The sequence below is a fragment of the Dama dama genome, chromosome X (assembly GCF_033118175.1).
Source record: "Dama dama isolate Ldn47 chromosome X, ASM3311817v1, whole genome shotgun sequence".
Lineage (NCBI taxonomy): Eukaryota > Metazoa > Chordata > Mammalia > Artiodactyla > Cervidae > Dama > Dama dama.
The window spans coordinates 103,231,046-103,249,290 of record NC_083714.1 but is presented as its reverse complement, the minus strand read 5'-3'; the positions used below and the strand labels follow the sequence as shown (position 1 = coordinate 103,249,290).

General features: G+C 39.0%; 1 protein-coding gene across 1 annotated transcript in view; it reads right to left on the bottom strand.

Moving 5' to 3' along the window:
- The window catches only part of KLF8 (KLF transcription factor 8), a 342,852-nt gene extending 327,963 nt beyond the window's left edge, over positions 1-14,889 (bottom strand). The window contains exon 1 of the mRNA XM_061135861.1: positions 14,523-14,889. Coding sequence (XP_060991844.1) covers positions 14,523-14,549 — 27 coding nt within the window. The 5' untranslated portion in view covers positions 14,550-14,889. The remainder of the gene's footprint in view (positions 1-14,522) is intronic.
- Positions 14,890-18,245: the final 3,356 nt, after the last annotated feature.

Here is an 18,245-nt window from a genome sequence, read left to right as displayed (position 1 = left end):
ATCAGTGCCTTCTACTGTGACTGCTGGGTCTTGCCATGGGTGCATGGCAATGGGAGCTGGTGTGGGGTTGAGGCCAGAGGCATGTAGGTGCACATCTGAAGGGGGTAACCTTGAGTGTGTACATGTTGGAGAGGGACACCCATGGGGATCTAGGCTGTCATCTTGTACTTGTACAGCTCCAGAGACCTGGGATGGCTGCCACTGCAGGTCATGGCTCTGCTAAGTGAGGGAGAAAGCCAGTAGAGACTCAGTAAGTCATCATAGCAGGAAGGATACAAGTTTGGATGTAGTGGAGAAGGAGGAACTTGTTAACAGTCATTCCTTCCTGGGTGACACCGTATGGGGCTCGTGGTGGTAACCTCTCCTGTGAAGAAGGTGGAAAGTGATGAGTGTCTGGCTACCCCAGTTGTATGGGTCATAGCCAGAAAAACCTGTTTCTCTTCCACAGCACCCAATGTACTAAAGCAAGACATACATGACTTGGGGAGAAGGGAAGAGAAAGGGAAAGAAACAAGTAAGACTAATAAAGGGGATTAAACAGATAGTGACTTGCTCACTGCTTCAAGATTTCAGCAAGAAGTCCACTCAAAAGGCTCTGGGAACACCCAACCCAAGGATCTCCCCATAGGGTGCTTATGTACCCCCAATGCCCCAAGTGCTAAACCTATATCTCCCCTAATCTACAGGTAGATCCTTGTACAAGCTCCAAAGGACAGCAGCAAAGAACAGATCTAGTGATCAGGGTACTCTCAGAAAAATGGACCATGACCTGCAGACAAGTGAAAAATCAAAACTAGAACTGTATCACCATCTTCTGGAAAAGAAAGTGAGGTTTTCTCTTTATTGGTGAAATTGGTGACTTGCTGAGTTGTAACAAGAGAAGCCTGGTGAGTTGTAACAAGAGAAGACGTAAGAGTTTAATTCTACCACAAGAAGGAGCAAGAAAAGTGGAGCAGGTGTGCCCAACAACAGCTGAGGAAACCTCAGCTATACCAATATCAATGAATAGGACTTCATGTGAAAGCAACCAGTAAGATTTAAGGAGGTATCGGCTACTTCAAATACAAAAGTGCCAACACAAAACTACAAAGAACATGAAAAATCAAGGAAATATGTCACTGCCCAAAGATATCAATAATTCTCCAATGACCAAGGTCAAATGCATAGAATATTGTTACCCACTTGATAAAGGATTAAAAATAGCTGTTTTAAACAAACTTAACAAGCTATAAAAATTTAAAAAATTAAAATAAATTAATTAATTAAAAAAAAAAACAAGCTATAAGAAAACTCAAAAAGAAGATTCAAAATCAGGGGGAAATACATGAATAAACTGAGTTCTTTAACAAAGAGAAATAATAAAAAAAAAGAGCCAAATAGAAATTCAGGACAATTCAATAAATGAAGTGAAGAACAAAACAAAGAGCATCTGTAGTGCAGTACAGCAGATGGAAAAGAGAATATGTGACTTAGAAGATAGGAATTTTGAAATACAGTTAGAAAAGAAAAAAGGAAAAAATGAAAAGAACCAAAAAAAAAAAAAGAAAAGCCCACATTATCTGTGGAGTCTCATCAAAAGACAAATATTACAATAATTGGGATTCCCAAAGGAAAAGAGAGGTAGAAGGGAGTAGAAAGTTTATTTAAAGAAATAATAGTGAAGCACTTCCTAAACATGAATAGACTTGGACATCCAAATTCAAGAACTAATAGATCACTCTATTATCTCAATGCCAAAAGTCATTGTCCAAGACACAATATAATGAAACTGTCAAAAATCAAAGATATAGAAAGAATCCTAAAGACAGCCAGGGAAAAAAAGTAACCTAGGAAGGAGCCACCATTAAACTATCTGCAGATTTCTCAGCAAAAGCCCTATAGGCCAGAAGAGAGTGGGATGAAATACTCAAATTGTAGAAAGATAAAACTTGTCAGCCAGGAATACTCTATCCAGCAAAGTTAACCTTCCAGTATGAAGAAGAAATAAAGACTTTGCCAGACAAACAAAAGCTTATGGAGTCCATCCCCACTAGACCTGCCTTGCAATGAATGCCGAAAGGAGTTCTTCAAGCCAAAATAAAGAGATACTAATCGGTGACATGAAAGCATCCAAAAAAAAAAAAAAGAACAACACACACTGGTGAAGATGAAAAACACAGTTGGGTTTAGAAAACTAATTCTATAATAGAATAGCATGTTAACCACTTAACTACAGTATAAAGGTTAAATGATGAGAATATTAAAAATAACTATAGCTACTATACTTTGTTAACAAGTGCACAAAACAAAAAGAACTGTGATCAAAGTGGGGCATAAAAGGGTAGAACCATTGTAGGTAATCAAAGACAAGTTGCTATGAGCATAAAGTGAATTGTTTTATCTGGGAGATGTTTTATTTAACCTTCATGGTAACCACAAAGCAAAAATCTAGAATAAGTTCATTCAGGCAATATTTTTTAAAAAGAGGAAACAGAGCATACCACCATGAAAAATTATCAATTTACAATGGCAGGGAGAATTACAGGGGAAAATGAGCACTATAAATACAAACAACCAGAAAGCAACCAATAAAATGGTATTTCCAGTCCTAAAATAATTACTCTAAATGCAAATGAAATGAATTTACAAATCAAAAGGCACAGAATAGTTGAATGATTAAAAAAGACTCAACCATATGCTGCATACAGTGGTTCAAACAGTAAACAATCTGCCTGCAATGTGGGAGACCTGGGTTCAATTCCTGTGTCAGGAAGATCCCCTGAAGAAGGGAATGTCAACCCACTCCAGTATTCTTGCCTGGAGAATTCAATGGGCAGAAGAGCCTGGCAGGCCACGGTCCATGGCATCACAAAGCATTGGACACAATTGAGCGACTAACACTAATATGCTGCATACAAGAGATTCACATCAGTTTAAAGATATACATATGCTCAAAGTAAAGGACTGAAAAAAGATATTCCAGGCCAGTGGAAACCAAAAGAAAGTGAGGGTAAATATTTTTATATTAGACCAAATAAACTTTTAGCCAGAAACGGTAATAAGAAACAAAAAGATCATTATATGATGATAAAGGAGTCAGAAAATAATTGCAAATAAAACAACTGACAAAGGATTAATCTCTAGAATATATAAGCAGCTCATATAGCTCACTCCAGTACTCTTGCCTGGAAATTCCATGGACGGCAGAGCCTGGTGGGCTGCCTTCTATGGGGTCAGAGAGAGTCAGACAGGACTGAAGCGACTTAGCAGCAGCAGCAGCAGCAGCATATATCTCAACATCAGGAAAACAAGCAAGCTCAATTGAAAAATGGGCAGAAGATCTAAACAGACATTTCTCCAAAGAAGACATATGGATGGCTAATAAACACACGAAAAGAAGTTCAACATCACTATTAGAGAAATGCAAATCAAAACTACAATGAGGTATCATCCCACACCAGTCAGAATGGCCATCATCAAAAAATCAACAATAAACACTGGAGAGGGTGTAGAGAAAAGGGAACCCTCTTGATCTGTTGCTGGAAATATAAACTGATACAGCCACTATGGAGAACAGCATGAAGATTCCTTAAAAAACTAGGAATAAAACTAACATATGACCCAACAATCCCACTACTGGGCATATACCCCAATGAAATCATAACTGAAAAAGACACATGTACCTCAATGTTCACTGCAGCACTATTTACAATAGCTAGGACACAGAAGCAACTTAGATGTCCATCGACAAATGAATGGATAATGAAGTCACAGTACGTATAAGAAATGGAATATTACTCAGCCATAAAAGAGAATGTATTTGAGTCAGTTCTAATGAGGAGGATGAACCTAGAGCCTATTATACAGAATGAAGTAAGTCATAAGGAGAAAAACAAATATCATATATAAACACACACATATATATATAGAAATCTATAAAGATGGTACTGATGAACCTATATGCAGTGCAGCAATGGAAATGCAGACATAGTGAACAGACTTGTGGAAAGGAGAGGATAGGATGAACTGGGAGAGTAGCACTGAAGCATATACATTACTATGTGCAAAACTGATAGTCAGTGGGAATTTGCTGTATGACACAGGGAGTTCATATCTGGTGCTGTGTGGCAACATGGGGGCGGGGAGTGGGAGGGAGGTTCATGAGGGAGGGTCCATATACATACCTATGGCTGATTCATGTCGATGTATGGTAGAAACCAACACAATATTATAAAGCAAGTATCTTTCAGTTGAAAGTAAATAAAAATTTAAAACTCATTAATATCTGCACACACAACATGGACCAACAACATTTGTTAAGCAAATAGTAATAGATCTGAAGGGAGAAATAAAAAACAATACAATAACAGAAACTTCAATACCCCAAAGTCAGCAATGTATACATCATCCAGACAGAAAATCTAAAAGGAAAAAATGCACTTGAATGATACATTAATCTAAATGAACCTGACAGAAATTTATAGAGCATTCCATCCAACAGCATCAGAATACACATTCTTCTAAAGAGCAGACAGCAAATCCTCCAAAGTAGATCATAATGACAGGACATGAAACAGGTGTTAGTAAATTCTAGAAGTGTAAAATCATACCAAGCATCTTTTCTGACCACAGTGGTGTGAAAATGGAGATCAACAACAACAGGAAAGATGAAATATCTACAAATATGTGGACACTAACTAAATGACAAAACTCTCAAACAACCAGTCAGAGGAAAAAATCAAAAGGGAAATTAAACAGTATCTTAAATGAAAATGGAAACACAGCACACCAAAACAAAGCAGTTCTGAGAGGAAAATTTAGTGCTAAATGCACATATTAAGAAATTATAAAGAAATAAAATAACTAATTTTACACCTCTAAGAACTAGAAAAAGAAGAACAAATTATTCACAACGTTAGCAGTTGAAAGGAAGCAATAAAGATCAGAGTGGAAATAAAGGAAATAGACCAGAAAAACAATAGAAAAGATTAACACCCCTAAAACTAAGTTTTTGAAAAGATAAATAAAACTGACAATACTTTTTGCTAGACTAACAAAGAAAGAAAAGAGATGCAAATACAATTAGAATGAAAGAGGAGATATTAGAACTTATACTACAGAAATACATAGGATTATAAGAGACTACTATGAACATTTATACATCAACAAGTTAGATAACCTAGAAGAAATGGACAAGTTCCTACAAACACACAACCTACCAAGACTAAATCTGGAAGAAATAGAAAAGCTGACCGGATCAATAATGAGTAAGGAAATCAGTCATCAAAAACCTCCCAACATAGAAAACCCTATGATTAGATATCTTCACTGATGGATTCTACCAAACATTTAAAGACTAACACCGACCTTTCTATACTTTCTATAAAATTGAAGAGCAGGAAACACTTCCAAACTCATTTTTACAAGGTCAACATTACCCAGACACAAAAACAAGATTAAGAATATTGTAAAAGAAAAACATAGACCGATATCCCAGATGAATACAGATGCAAAACTTCTCAACAAAATATTAGCAAACTCAATTCAAGAACACATTAAAAGAATTATATACCATGATTAAGTACAATTTACCCCTGGGATATAATTATGTTTCAACATACACAAATCAATAAAAGTGATATACCACATTAATAAAATGAAAGAAAAATCATATGATTATCTCAATTGATGCAGAAAAAGTATTTCACACAAAAAGTACCATTTCATGATGAAAAAAAGATCATTGACAGATTGTGTATATAAGGACTGTACCTTAAAGACCATATATGACAAACCCACAGGTAACATGGTACCCAACAGTGAAAAGTTGAAAGCTTTCCCTCTAAGATCAGGAACATGGAAAGGGTGCCCATTCTCACTAGTGTTATTCAATATACTACTAGAAGTCCTAGCTAGAGCAATTAGGCAAGACAAAGAAATAAAAAGGATCCTAATCAGAAAGGAAGAAGCAAAATTGTCATTACTTGCAGATGATATGATCTTATGTCTAGAAAATCTCAAAGGTTCAACCAAAAAAATGTTGGAACTAATCAACAAATTCAATAAAAATGCAGGCTATAAAATAAACATCCTCATTTTAAGTCACTATCTAGTCAGCTATATGACCTAATGTATGACACTTATCTGTGTTTCAATTTCTTCATCTGTACAGCTTATTTATGTCTCAGTTCCTTCATTTATACAATTTAAAAATTAAGCATCTAACAGAAAAAAACAATCCTGAAATCTGTTGCACTTCCAAACACTAAAAATAAAACATCTGAAAAAGAAAGAAGAAAATCTTTCACATTCACAATAGCATCAAAAGTAATAAAATGCTTTGGAATAAATTTAACCAAGGATGTGAATGATCTGTATAACAAGAACAAGACTTTGTTGAAAGAAATCAAAGATGACACAAGCAAATGGAAAGATATCCCATGTTGATGAATTGGAAGAATTAATATTGTTAAAATATCCCTATCTACCCAAAGCCATCTATAAATTTAAAGCAATTCCCATAAAAATTCCAGTGTCATTTTTCTCAGAAATAGATAATAAAATCCCAGCGTTTGTATACAGCCCCAAAAGATTTCAAATAACATAAGCAATCATGAGAAAGAACAAAGAAGTAAGGCATCACACATCCTGGTTTCAAACTATAGTACAAATCTATAGTAATTAACACAGTACGGTTCTGGCATAAAAATAGACACACTAACCAATGGAACAGAAGAAAGAGCCCAGAAATAAATCTCCACCTACATGGTCAACTAATATTTGACGAGGGAGCCAAGAACACTCAGTAGGGAAAGGGTAGTCTCTTCAACAAAAGGTGTTGCAAAAACTGGATAACCACATGCACAAATACGAAATCAGGTCCCTATATTACACCACTCACAAAGATCATTTGGCCATAACATTTGTTAACTCATCTTATGACACGTGAAGAATCTAATTTCTGCTCTATTTTTCCTGTTTAGGAAAAATATTAGGGAATAGTTTGGTTTAGGAGAATCTTGGCTAAAAACTTTATTAATGACATGGTCATTCCTACTGTCAACTTTGATCACATCTATAGCTCTCTATAAATGGACATACACAATGCACATGCAAGGTAAAATTGCACTAAGTATTACTGGACAACTTGCAATTGACTGCTAGTCCTTGCCAGACATCTTTACTAGCATATCCTACTAAAACGAAAAAAAAAAAAAATAGGCCATTAAGACCCAACATTGAGGGACATGATTGATCAAAGGCAGGTAAGCAACCACTCTGGCATTGAGGGACCAACTATTTTATCACCTAGTGCTTTCTAACAAAAAAAATTAATTATCAAAAGGGGGAAATGGATGAAATAAAATTTATATTCTATGGCAAAGCAAGAAAAACTTTGAATATAATATTTTTCTTTGCCCATTCACGTCTCCTTCCTTCCCTTTAGTGGGTATTGTGCATCTGCATTAACCAGACCTCCTGAGGAGATAGCATTCCTCCTTAATCTCATAAAGAGTCACAAATCCTGAGGACACAATCTTCCTTCTTATTCTTATAAAGGGCCACAATGACCCATGATCTGCCAATCCACTTTGTATGTGTAGATCTGGATTGTTTAAACTGTCAGTACATCATTTGACATATGAACTTTTGTCTCAAAAACTTATATAACTGTGCTTTGACCTCTAATGGGTGGAACAGTCCTGAGAACTTTCTGAAAGACTGTCTCCCAGGTAATAATCTTCAGGTTGGCTCAAATAAAATTTTCCATTTCTTTCTTAGATCGATTAATTTTTTTTCATTGACACTTGAAAACTCTTATTATCCTTCAAGACTCAAACATCACCTCCTCTACCAAGTCTTCTTTGACTTCTTTACCCCAAATGCCACCAACATCCTTTCTACTCATGTTAACAATTTGCTTACTTGTCAATTTTCCAATTCCTCCCTCCTGAATTTATTCAACCTTTCTCTAACCTGTGCCCCTACCCACAAAATGGGTATAACCTTACTGGGAATTTAAGTGAGACACATGAAAAGCTTAGTGTGGTCCCTGGCATATGGTAAGTGATCAATCAGTACTAGATGTTAGCTAGAATTTTGTCTGTATCCCAGCTGACGTCCAAGGCAAGGCTGAGGTCTTATATTTGTGTATTCCCATTCTGTAGCACAGAGCTATTGACATAGAGGGCTTCCACGGCATGTATGTTGAATGAGTGAGTGAGATTAATGAATCAGTTTTGCTTCCTCCTTTCAAAACTATCTGCTTTATATAAGTAGAAATGGTTAATATATACAGTCAGGTTTAAAAAACCTACAGCAGAAAAGGACTCTGAACCCTGCTGAGTATTTTCTGCTCTACTACCATACCATCACAGATCAGCAAAAGTGCCCCAAGCCCATGGTCCTATTATAAAGACCAGCTTTCCAAGGAACATAATACAGGCTATCTTATCTCATTATCAGGTGACATTAGCTGGATAATAATATTCTTTGAGGTTTATCTGTTTCCCTGAGACACTATGGAGGGAGAATACTGACCTTGCAGCTTCTCCAGAAGCTACTTTGGTCCCATCTATATTATCACCAATGAGTCGGTGATGGCATCATTTACTCAATGGACAAGAGTTTGAACAAACTCTGAGAGACAATGAATGACAGGGAAGCCTGGCATGCTGCAGTAAATGGTGTCACAAAGAGTCAGACACGACTGAGCAACTGAACAACAACAAATATTATCACCAAAGGAAAAGAGTTCTCTAACCTCACTTTTCCATAATTCTACTCCATTCCCCTCCAACCCACATTATATTGATACTCATTACCTATCTTTTGTTATATGGCTCTTCCTGCTTAGAATATCTTTTCCCCTTAACTCTGGCTATTCAAATCTTACCTATACTTCAAGGCTTCACAGAGAAAATGAATTGGGTATCATGCTCTGTTATAAGAGTTTATCAAAAAGAGAAGAATGGAGTGGAGGGAAAGGTGGAGGTGGAGTAGTACATGTTGTAAGAGGAGAAAGAACACATGGAATTCCTGATAGCATGAACACAGACATGATGTTTGTGAAAGATCATGGCATGTTCAAGAAGTAGCTGTTAGCTTAATGTAACTCCTGTGATAAGGAAAAGTCACAGGCAATAAACATGAAAGGTAGGTTGAGGACAAATTATGAAGTGTCTTACTAAAAGGCAAGGATTTATTCCTGTAAGTGAAGGGGAGTCTGAATAATTCTAAACATAGAATTGTCAAGATAAAAACATGTGTTTTAGAAATATCCTAAAATGTAGACTACATTGGCTTACAGATTACTGTCTTCTCCCTGTGTCTCTCCAGATCATCTTTCCTCTATGAGTCTTTCTATCAAAATTTCCCCTTTCCATAAGGATACAAGTCATATTGGATTAGGGCCTGTCCTAACTACCTCATTTTAACTTGATTACCTCTGTAAATATCCCGACTCCAAATACAGTCACATTCTGTGGTACCAGAAATTAGGAATCCAATATATTTTGAGGGACATAATTCAACATATAACAAAGGCCACAGAGATTAGAGGCAGATAAAACAACAGTAAGGGGCTATGTTAATAAGCCAGGTCATACGTGGTGAAAAATTATACAAAGACACTACAAGAAGGAATGCAGAGGATACAAAGATTTAAGAAGCAGAATCTAGAAGTTATGGAGAAGAAAGAGTCATCAATGACTCTAGGCTTTATTGCTAGGCTTTTATTGTTTGGTTGATTATGTGACTGTTGGTCAAGGAGAGAAACTGGAGTCAGGGAGCTTGATGACAAATTCAATTTTAAACATATTAAGTGTAGAGGTGTCAAGTTAAGATGTCTGATTAACAGACAAATGGATGGGTCTAGGCTAAGAAAAAGCATTCAGTTGGAGATGGAGACAGTCATATAGGTTACATAAATGGCAGTTGAAACTCTTAAGTGGATGAGATGACCTAAATAAGGAGTATAGAGTAGCAAGATAAGAGAATAAAAAGAGCAATGAGAGAGGTTCGTGGAAATCCATGGTAGAGTATTATCACAGAAGACAAGGAAGGGAAGGGTTTAAAGATGGAAGGAAAGTACAACCACCTTAAATGTAGTAAAGCCAAGTGTGTTGAAAACCTAAAGAGAGAGTACATGACATGACATTTGGAGATCTTCAGGTAATTCTTGCGAGAGCAGTTTCAATAATGATCTAAATGGAAACTGCCAAAAAATAGGGTGGTAATTTGAGTAAGTGCTCTTAAATAAAGATTGACTTAGGAAATAAATGTGTTTGCAAGCTAAAGACTAGGCAGTAGAGCATAATAATCAAGGTGTAGACTTTATAGACCTGGATTCAAATCTCATATCTGCTCTTTCCGAGTTGTATAAACTTGGGCAAGTTGCTTAATTTTTCTGTCCCAATTTCCCTAACTGAAACATTGGGAAAACAACAGTACGTACTACATAGGATTATTGTGAAAATTATATGAATTGATAAATGCAAAGTGTTCAATAGAGGGCTTGGCACAGAGTAGGTATTCAATAGGGTTTCCCTGATAGTTCAGTTGGTAAAGAATCCGCCTGCAATGCAGGAGACCCCAGTTCGATTCCTGGGTCAGGAAGAGCCACTGGAGAAGAGATAGGCTACCCACTCCAGTATTCTTGGGCTTCCCTTGTGACTCAACTGGTAAAGAATCTGCCTGCAATGCGGGAGACCTGGGTTTGATCTCTGAGTTGGGAAGATCCCCTGGAGAAGGGAAAGGCTACCCACTCCAGTATTCTGGGCTAGAGAATTCCATGGACTGCATAGCCCATGGGGCTGCAAAGAGTCGACACGACTGAGCAACTTTCACTTTCACTTTTCACTTTTAGGTATAGATAAATGTTATCTATATTAGGTGGGAATGGGTGGATGGGTGGAAGAACCAAAGAAAAAGGAATTGAAGAAAAAGAAGCTGATGGAACAACTTTTCAGAAGGTATAGGAGAGAATGAATCCTCTTTAACTTATGAGCTCTGTGTCCTTTGGTAAGGCACTTTACAGTCCTGTGCCACAGTTTCCTATTCTGTAAGATATAATTGATAATATTGCTTACCTCACAAGGTTATTGTGAGGAGTAAATGAAATGATACATGAAACACACTTCCCTACTGGGAAGAACTTGAGGAGAAGAGTAGTATATAACCTACATGAAATTATGTGTGCCAGCAAGACCGAAATTTAAAAAAAAATTTTTTCAAGTGAATAATTTTCACAATTTCATGCTAGAGTAAAACAGTGCTATACAATCTTGTGAATGTTTTCTTAACAAGGTTAAGCATTCTTCTAGTGCTAATAAATTTATTGTGATTTTTTAAAATTAAATTATGCTGAAAATTTTTTTGTATTTCAGTAGTTTCAAATATGTTTGAAATCTTTCTCAGATAATTGTTATGAAACAATGGCTAGTATAAAATTAAATTAGTTACATGAATTCAGCAATAAGCTTACTAATTTTTTCAAATCATAAAATCATAATCTATCTTGATTGTGTTAAGATGAACAAATGAAGATTTATCCTCCTTACAAGAGTAGAATTTTAAATATAATAATAAATATAATAATTGTCGATTATTTATCTTCTTTAAAAATGACTCCCTATCTCACTCGGAATAAAATCCAAAGTATTTACAAGGTCCTATATGATCTGGCACTTCTCTGTCTCTCTGAAATCATGTGCTACCACTCTCCTCTTCACTCCAGTGATACTGGCTTTGCTATTCCTTGAACATGTCAAGCCTTTGCAATTCTATTTTCTCTGTCAAGAATACTCTTCCCTTGGGTATTATCATGGCTAGTTCTCTCAATTTATTCATATATATTCTTAAAAATCATCATATCAGAGAAGCCCTCCTTGACTGTTTATTAAATAGATCTCCCCAATCCCTCTGCTATCTTATTCACACCCCCAAAAAAAAAAAACCCATCCACTAACACACCCTCATTAGAATACGATTTTCAAAAAGGCAGGGGACTTATCTTGCAGACTCTCCAGAGTCTTGTTCAGTGATGGCACAGAGTAGGTTCTCAGTAAGTATTTGTTGAATTAATTAATGAATGAATCTCATAACACAATGTACTTTCCTATTGATACCTTTGTCTTTCATAGGTCCTTATCCTTGAACGCTGAGAAAAAGCCAGGAAGGAACTCAGACCAAAGTAAATATAGGCATAGGCTATACTAGTCTAAGCAAGAACAGCCTAGGCTACCAGATTTCAGAAGAGGAGTTGGGGGATCGAAACTACTGCTTGTGAAGTAGAGATAGAGAGGACAAAGTGTTCTTTCTGCAATTATTTCTTACGAAGCCCTTTTGCCTCTGTGTAGACAGAAACTGTCTGCAAGCCCAGAAAGCAGAATGAGTGACAACAAACTAATTTCTCTGGGAAAGTCACTTGAAACCTTTGGAGAAAGATTTCTATTGCTTGCCTGTAATAACTGTTAGTGGGTTCACAAAATTTTCACTGTCCTAGGAAGAGATTAACCATATTTCATCAACCATATTTTTTATGACAGCTATATCCTGCATCTAGAAACTCTCCCAAAGAAAAACCAACATGAACACAAAGGGACAATCAAATATTAAAATGGAAGCACAGCAATACCTAACATATTCTATGCTTATCAAATTTAGGAGGTTGGCTGTGGAGTCAGTACACAGTTCCTTCCTGCTCTCCATGCCAGGGGTGTAGGTAGCAGATTTTAGTGTGTGTGACAAGTACAAGTGGCTCTTGGCTCTAGAACAGGACTGCACTCCCACTGGTGAAAGTAGCCAGGAGGGTTCCAGTTGAATTCATGTTTCCTTTGTTTTTAGGACCCCACAGACCAGTGACTTTAGACAGAAAAAACACTGAGGGTTTCTTCTTTATCTGAATCCAGTGGATTCAATGTTATAGCCATTCAGAATAAGGTCATTTTGGGGTTTGGAAAACCAATTGAGAAAAGAAGGGATGGAGGAAGGTGCTTTAATAAATGGTGCTGAGAAACCTAAAACCAATACAGGCCCTTAATGGGAGCTGACACGGGAGGCAATGAAATCTAGCACATTAAAAAATAGAGGGTCTCTGCCTTGCATTTAATACCAGAGATAGCTGAACTGGGAAACTGCAGAGTGCTAGAAGCTATGGCATTCCATTGACCAAACAGAAATGCATAGATACGCGCAAACAATTCATACCTTAAAAAAAAAAAAAAAAAAAGACACCCAGAGTGAAATATTAGACCTAAAACCTCAAACAACATATTTTCTTATATTTGACATGCAGGATATCATTAGGCTCCATTCAGACCTGCCATCCTCCTTAAGCAGAAACATAAGAAAAATAAACTTAGAAAAGATGCCACTGATCCATATGAGGCCTTCTAACAAGTTTCCACCACACTAGTTCTTTTATTTAACAGCAGAAGGGAGCTGGTAAAGCCCTCCTGCCCAAGACAATCTTCCAGGCTGGACATGGACATGGAAATAACAGATCAGCCAAGGTAGCCTTAGCTTCCCTATTGAAACATCCTGCCCTTCTCTCTTTGCATGCCATTTTGACTTGAGTTCCTATCTCTTTCAGCTGAATCTCCCAGTCACTTGGGCTTGGGCATATGGATGCTTGATACTAAAGACAAGACAATAAAGATGAATAATGGGAACCTTCACGTGACACATGCTTGATAAATGCTGAAATCAAATTCAACATTTGACTCTAGGAAGAAACCTTGGCCACCAAGCTGTTAAGAAAGGAGTCAGTGACATCACTCTACATGGTCTTTACATATTACAGACATTCAGCAGTGGGATCAGCCACAGACAATGAACCTAGCTTTAGATAAATATTTGTAGAATAAATTATATTTTGAAATCTTGATAAATTTTCCTCTTGAGCTAAAACTGCAAGGCCAGTTACTCTGCAGTTAACTAATGTACAACTTGGCAGCATAGCCCAGGATGCGCCTCCTGAGAATCAACTGGATATTAGAACAAGTTTGGAGGCTGGTATAAGGAGGAAAAACTGGCCTCTCTGTACAAATTCCCCCAACACACCTTGTGTCATAGTAAGATGAGTCAGTGCCATCCTTTCCGAAATAGAATTTTCAGCACCTATTTCCCACAGCTGAACTGGTGCACTGCCGCTTTAAGAAGCTGGGCAAGATGGAGCCCTCCCAACTCACAGCTAGAAGCTTTAAGCAGCCAGATAACGCGCTGGATTGTGACAAAAAGAAAAAAATGCCTAGAGGGGTAAGTAGAGGCTCTAAGGGCAGGAGAGGAAATCAAGGCTCTAATCAAACAACCAGCAAACTCTGAGCTTCCTATCCCGTGGATGGCAGCTCCGCTAGGCTTTAAAGCACCACCCCTCCTCCGTTCCCCTCCCCTTCTTACCCCACCCTACCCGGTCCAACCCTCTGTGTCCTCCTTGCAAGAGTCTCCTTCGGTAAGGTGGCTCTTTGCCGCCCAGAGAATACCCCAGTGAGGGCAGCAAAAGGAAGGGGAGAGGGTGGGTAAGCAAAATGAAAGGGACTTACTTTCGGACTCTGCGCCTCCAAAGGCATCCTCTGCTCCCAGCCCCGGGCCAGGCCGATGGGGCGGGGCCGGGGTTGAGGTGGTGGACCCGGGGTCTTCACTCACTCGTACTACAAATCTAATTCAGTGGAGTTAGGAACGGGCACCGACTAGGGCCGTTGTACAGTAGGTTTTAATTATCTCAAAAGGAGATAAAAGAGTCTGAGAGAGTTGATCAGGGTAGGAATGGAGGTGAGCTCTAAAACCCTCCTATCCTCCCTTTCTAGCTAGCTTCCCCCGTCTGGCATTAGCGATTTCAGGGGCTACGGTTTTCTTTTTTCTTCCTTTTGGTTTCTCCCAGCTGCCTGTCCCAGACCCCACCCAGCGGCTCCACCCCATCCACTGCTACACATTCTGTCAATCACCAGCCCCTTTAAAGCTGCACCGCACAACTTGGGTTTTCATCTCTCTTTGGCGGGCAGACAGAATCACGGGGTTCCTAGCATTTCCAACAATACCTCCGACCTCTCTGGTGAGTTTAGGAAGCTCACGTTATTGCTAGTGGCGGCCTTCTCTCCCCCTCTGCCCTGAAGCTTGCACACTTGGCTCCACCCAAGCTCCTTCCGGCGGGCCAGACCACCAAACCCCACCCCATCTCTTTTCTTTACTTTGTTTCTAGTTTAAAAAAAAAAAATTGGTTCCCTAGGCTTCCAGATCGCCAAGAAGGTTCCTGCAGCGCCCTCGTTGGCGCTGCCCAATCTCATAGTTTCTGTGCTGAAGTGGCTACAGCAGATTTCCTTTGCCTGGGGACTCTCCGTTTTGCCTGGCCCAATGTGCTCAGTCTTCTTTATCTCATCTGTGTAAATCTCCAGGTTTATGAATACAATCAGGAGGGTGGAGGCAGGGATTCCCCAAAATGTGCTTCATTGCTCTTAGCCAAAACGAGAATCCCACACCAGCGCCGCACTCCATAATTAGGCTGCTCAAAGTTTGAGCAGGACCCTGAAGTCCCATCTACAGGTATTAGTGGAACTCTAGAATGACCCATCAGAAATCATGTTTAATGTCTTTCTCCATTCCAGTTAATAGGAACATCTGGTTGTTCAGGCCAAAAAGCAAAGACATTACTTTGCCAACAAAGGTGCATCTAGTAAAAGTTATGGTTTTTCCAGTAGTCATGTATGGATGTGAGAGTTGGACTATAAAGAAAGCTGAGCACCAAAGAACTGATGATTTTGAACTGTGGTGTTGGAGAAGACTCTTGAGAGTCCCTTGGCCAGCAAGGAGATACAACCAGTCCATCCTAAAGGAAATCAGTCCTGAATATTCATTGGAAGGACTGATGCTGAAGCTGAAACTCCAATACTTTGGTCACCTGATGCAAAGAACTGACTCATTGGAAAAGACCCTGATGCTGGGAAAGATTGAAGGTGGGAGGAGAAGGGGACAGCAGAGGATGAGAAAGTTGGATGGCATCACCGACTCAATGGACATGAGTTTGAGTAAACTCTGGGAGTTGGTGTTGGACAGGGAGACCTGATGTGCTACAGTTTCATGGGGTTGCAAAGTGTCCGACACAACTGAGCAACTGAACTGAACTGAACTGAATCCTTAAATCTTTTTCTTTTGTGCTTCACATCCAGTTCTTCAAGAAATCCTGTTGGTCATTCTTTAAAATTTGTCCAAAATCTCTCTGCCATTTCCTGGCCCCATGCATGCATGCTAACTCACTTCAGTTGTGTCCCACTCTTTGCGACCCCATGGACTGTAGCCCTCCAGGCTCCTCTGTCCATGGGATTCTCCAGACAAGAATACTGGAGGGGTTGCCATGCCCTTCTCCAGGGAATTTTCCCCACCTAGGGATCCAGCCCACCTCTTGTATCTCCTGCATTGACAGTCAGATTATTTACCACTAGCACCACCTGGGAAGCCCTTCCTGGTCACAGACACTACCATCAATAGATCCAGCCCCTGCCTACCTCTTTGATGTGATTTATAAAAACATTGTATACTGTCCTCTAGCAACACTGGGGTTGGATGGCATCACTGACTCAATGGACATGAGTTTGAGCAAGCTCCAGGGGGTGGTGGAGGATAGGGAAGCCTGGAGTGCTGCAGTCCATGGGGTCGCAAAGAGTCGGGCACAACTGGGTGGCTGAACAGAACAGCAACAGCAACACTGATCTCCTTTTTATACCCATATGCTAGGATCCATCTGACCTTAGGAACTTTGTACTTGCTTTTCTTTCTACCTGGTTCTACCCATGGTGGGCCTCTATATCCTTCAGAACTCAGGAAAGAGAGATTAAAGTAAGTCGGGTAGCCCAGGCATTCTCTGTGACCTTATCCCTTCCCTTTTTATTTTTATCACAACACTGATCACAGTCCAAAACAATATTATATGTGTGTTTGCTTCTGTGGTAAAATGTATTTCCCACTAGAGTATAAGCTCAGTAAGAACAGAGACTTCATCTATTTTGTTCTCTGCTCTGCCCTCAGTATACTGAACAGTGGCTGCCATATAGTGGGGGCTCAATTAATATTTGTTGAAAGAATGATTGAAGGTAGGTTCTTCTTGCATCTATCTGAATGTTATCTTGTTTTTAAACAACAAACAAAAAAGACGGCAAAGAGAAGTGAACCTGGTTACGAAACCCTGGCCCCATGTAGTCCCTCTTAGAACATCTGGATACCTTGTCTCTGAGCTGAGTTAGCCATGGTTGGAGCAGTAGTAATGTGCTTTTAGGTTGGCCTTTAGAGTTTGCAGCTGATTGCTGGGGGTTGAGTTCAGTATTCTTAGTTTTGTCATGTCAGTGCTAGAGAGCATAGTTCTTGAGGGTCGCCTGATTTATTTGAATTAATAGAATCTTTGTCTCTAGATGTGCTCCTTTTTTGGAGTCAAATTATCTATATGCTCTGTCATACCCCCCAAGTATGTAGTAAAACTCACTGGATTCCCACTACTTCCCAATGAAGTTGTTGTTCAGTTGCTCAGTCGTGTCCGTCTTTGTGACCCCATGGACCACAGCACGCCAGGCTTCCCTGTCCTTTAACATCTCCCAGAGTTTGCTCAAACTCACGTCCATTGAGTCAGTGATACCATCCAACAATCTCATCCTCTGTTGTCCCCTTCTCCTCCTGCCTTCAATCATTCCCAGTGTCAGGGTATCTTCCAATGGGTTCACTCTTCACATCAGGTGGCCAAAGTATTAAAGCTTCAGTTTCAGCATCAGTCCTTCCAATGAATATTCAGGGTTGATTTCCTTTAGGATCTACTGGTATGATCTCCTTGCTTTCCCAGGAACTCTCAAGAGTCTTCTCCAGCACCACAGTTCAAAGGCATCAACTCCTCAGTGCTCAGTCTTTTGTTTTGTCTAGCTGTCACATCCGTACATGACTACTGGAAAAACTATAATTTGATGATACAGACCTTTGTAGGCAAAGTAATGTCTCTGCTTTTTAATATGCAGTCTAAGTTTGTGATTGCTTTTCTTCCAAGGAACAAGTGTCTTATAATTTCATGGCTGCAGTCACCAACAATGATGATTTGGAAGTCCAAGAAATGAAGTCTCTCATCATTTCCATTTTTCCCCATCTATTTGCCATGAAGTGATGAAAGCAGATGCCATGACCTTTGTTTTTTGAATGTTGAGTTTTAAGCCAGCTTTTCCACTCTCCTCTTTCACCTTAATCAGGAGTCTGTTTAATTCCTCTTCTCTTTCTACAATAAGGGGGGTGTCATCTGT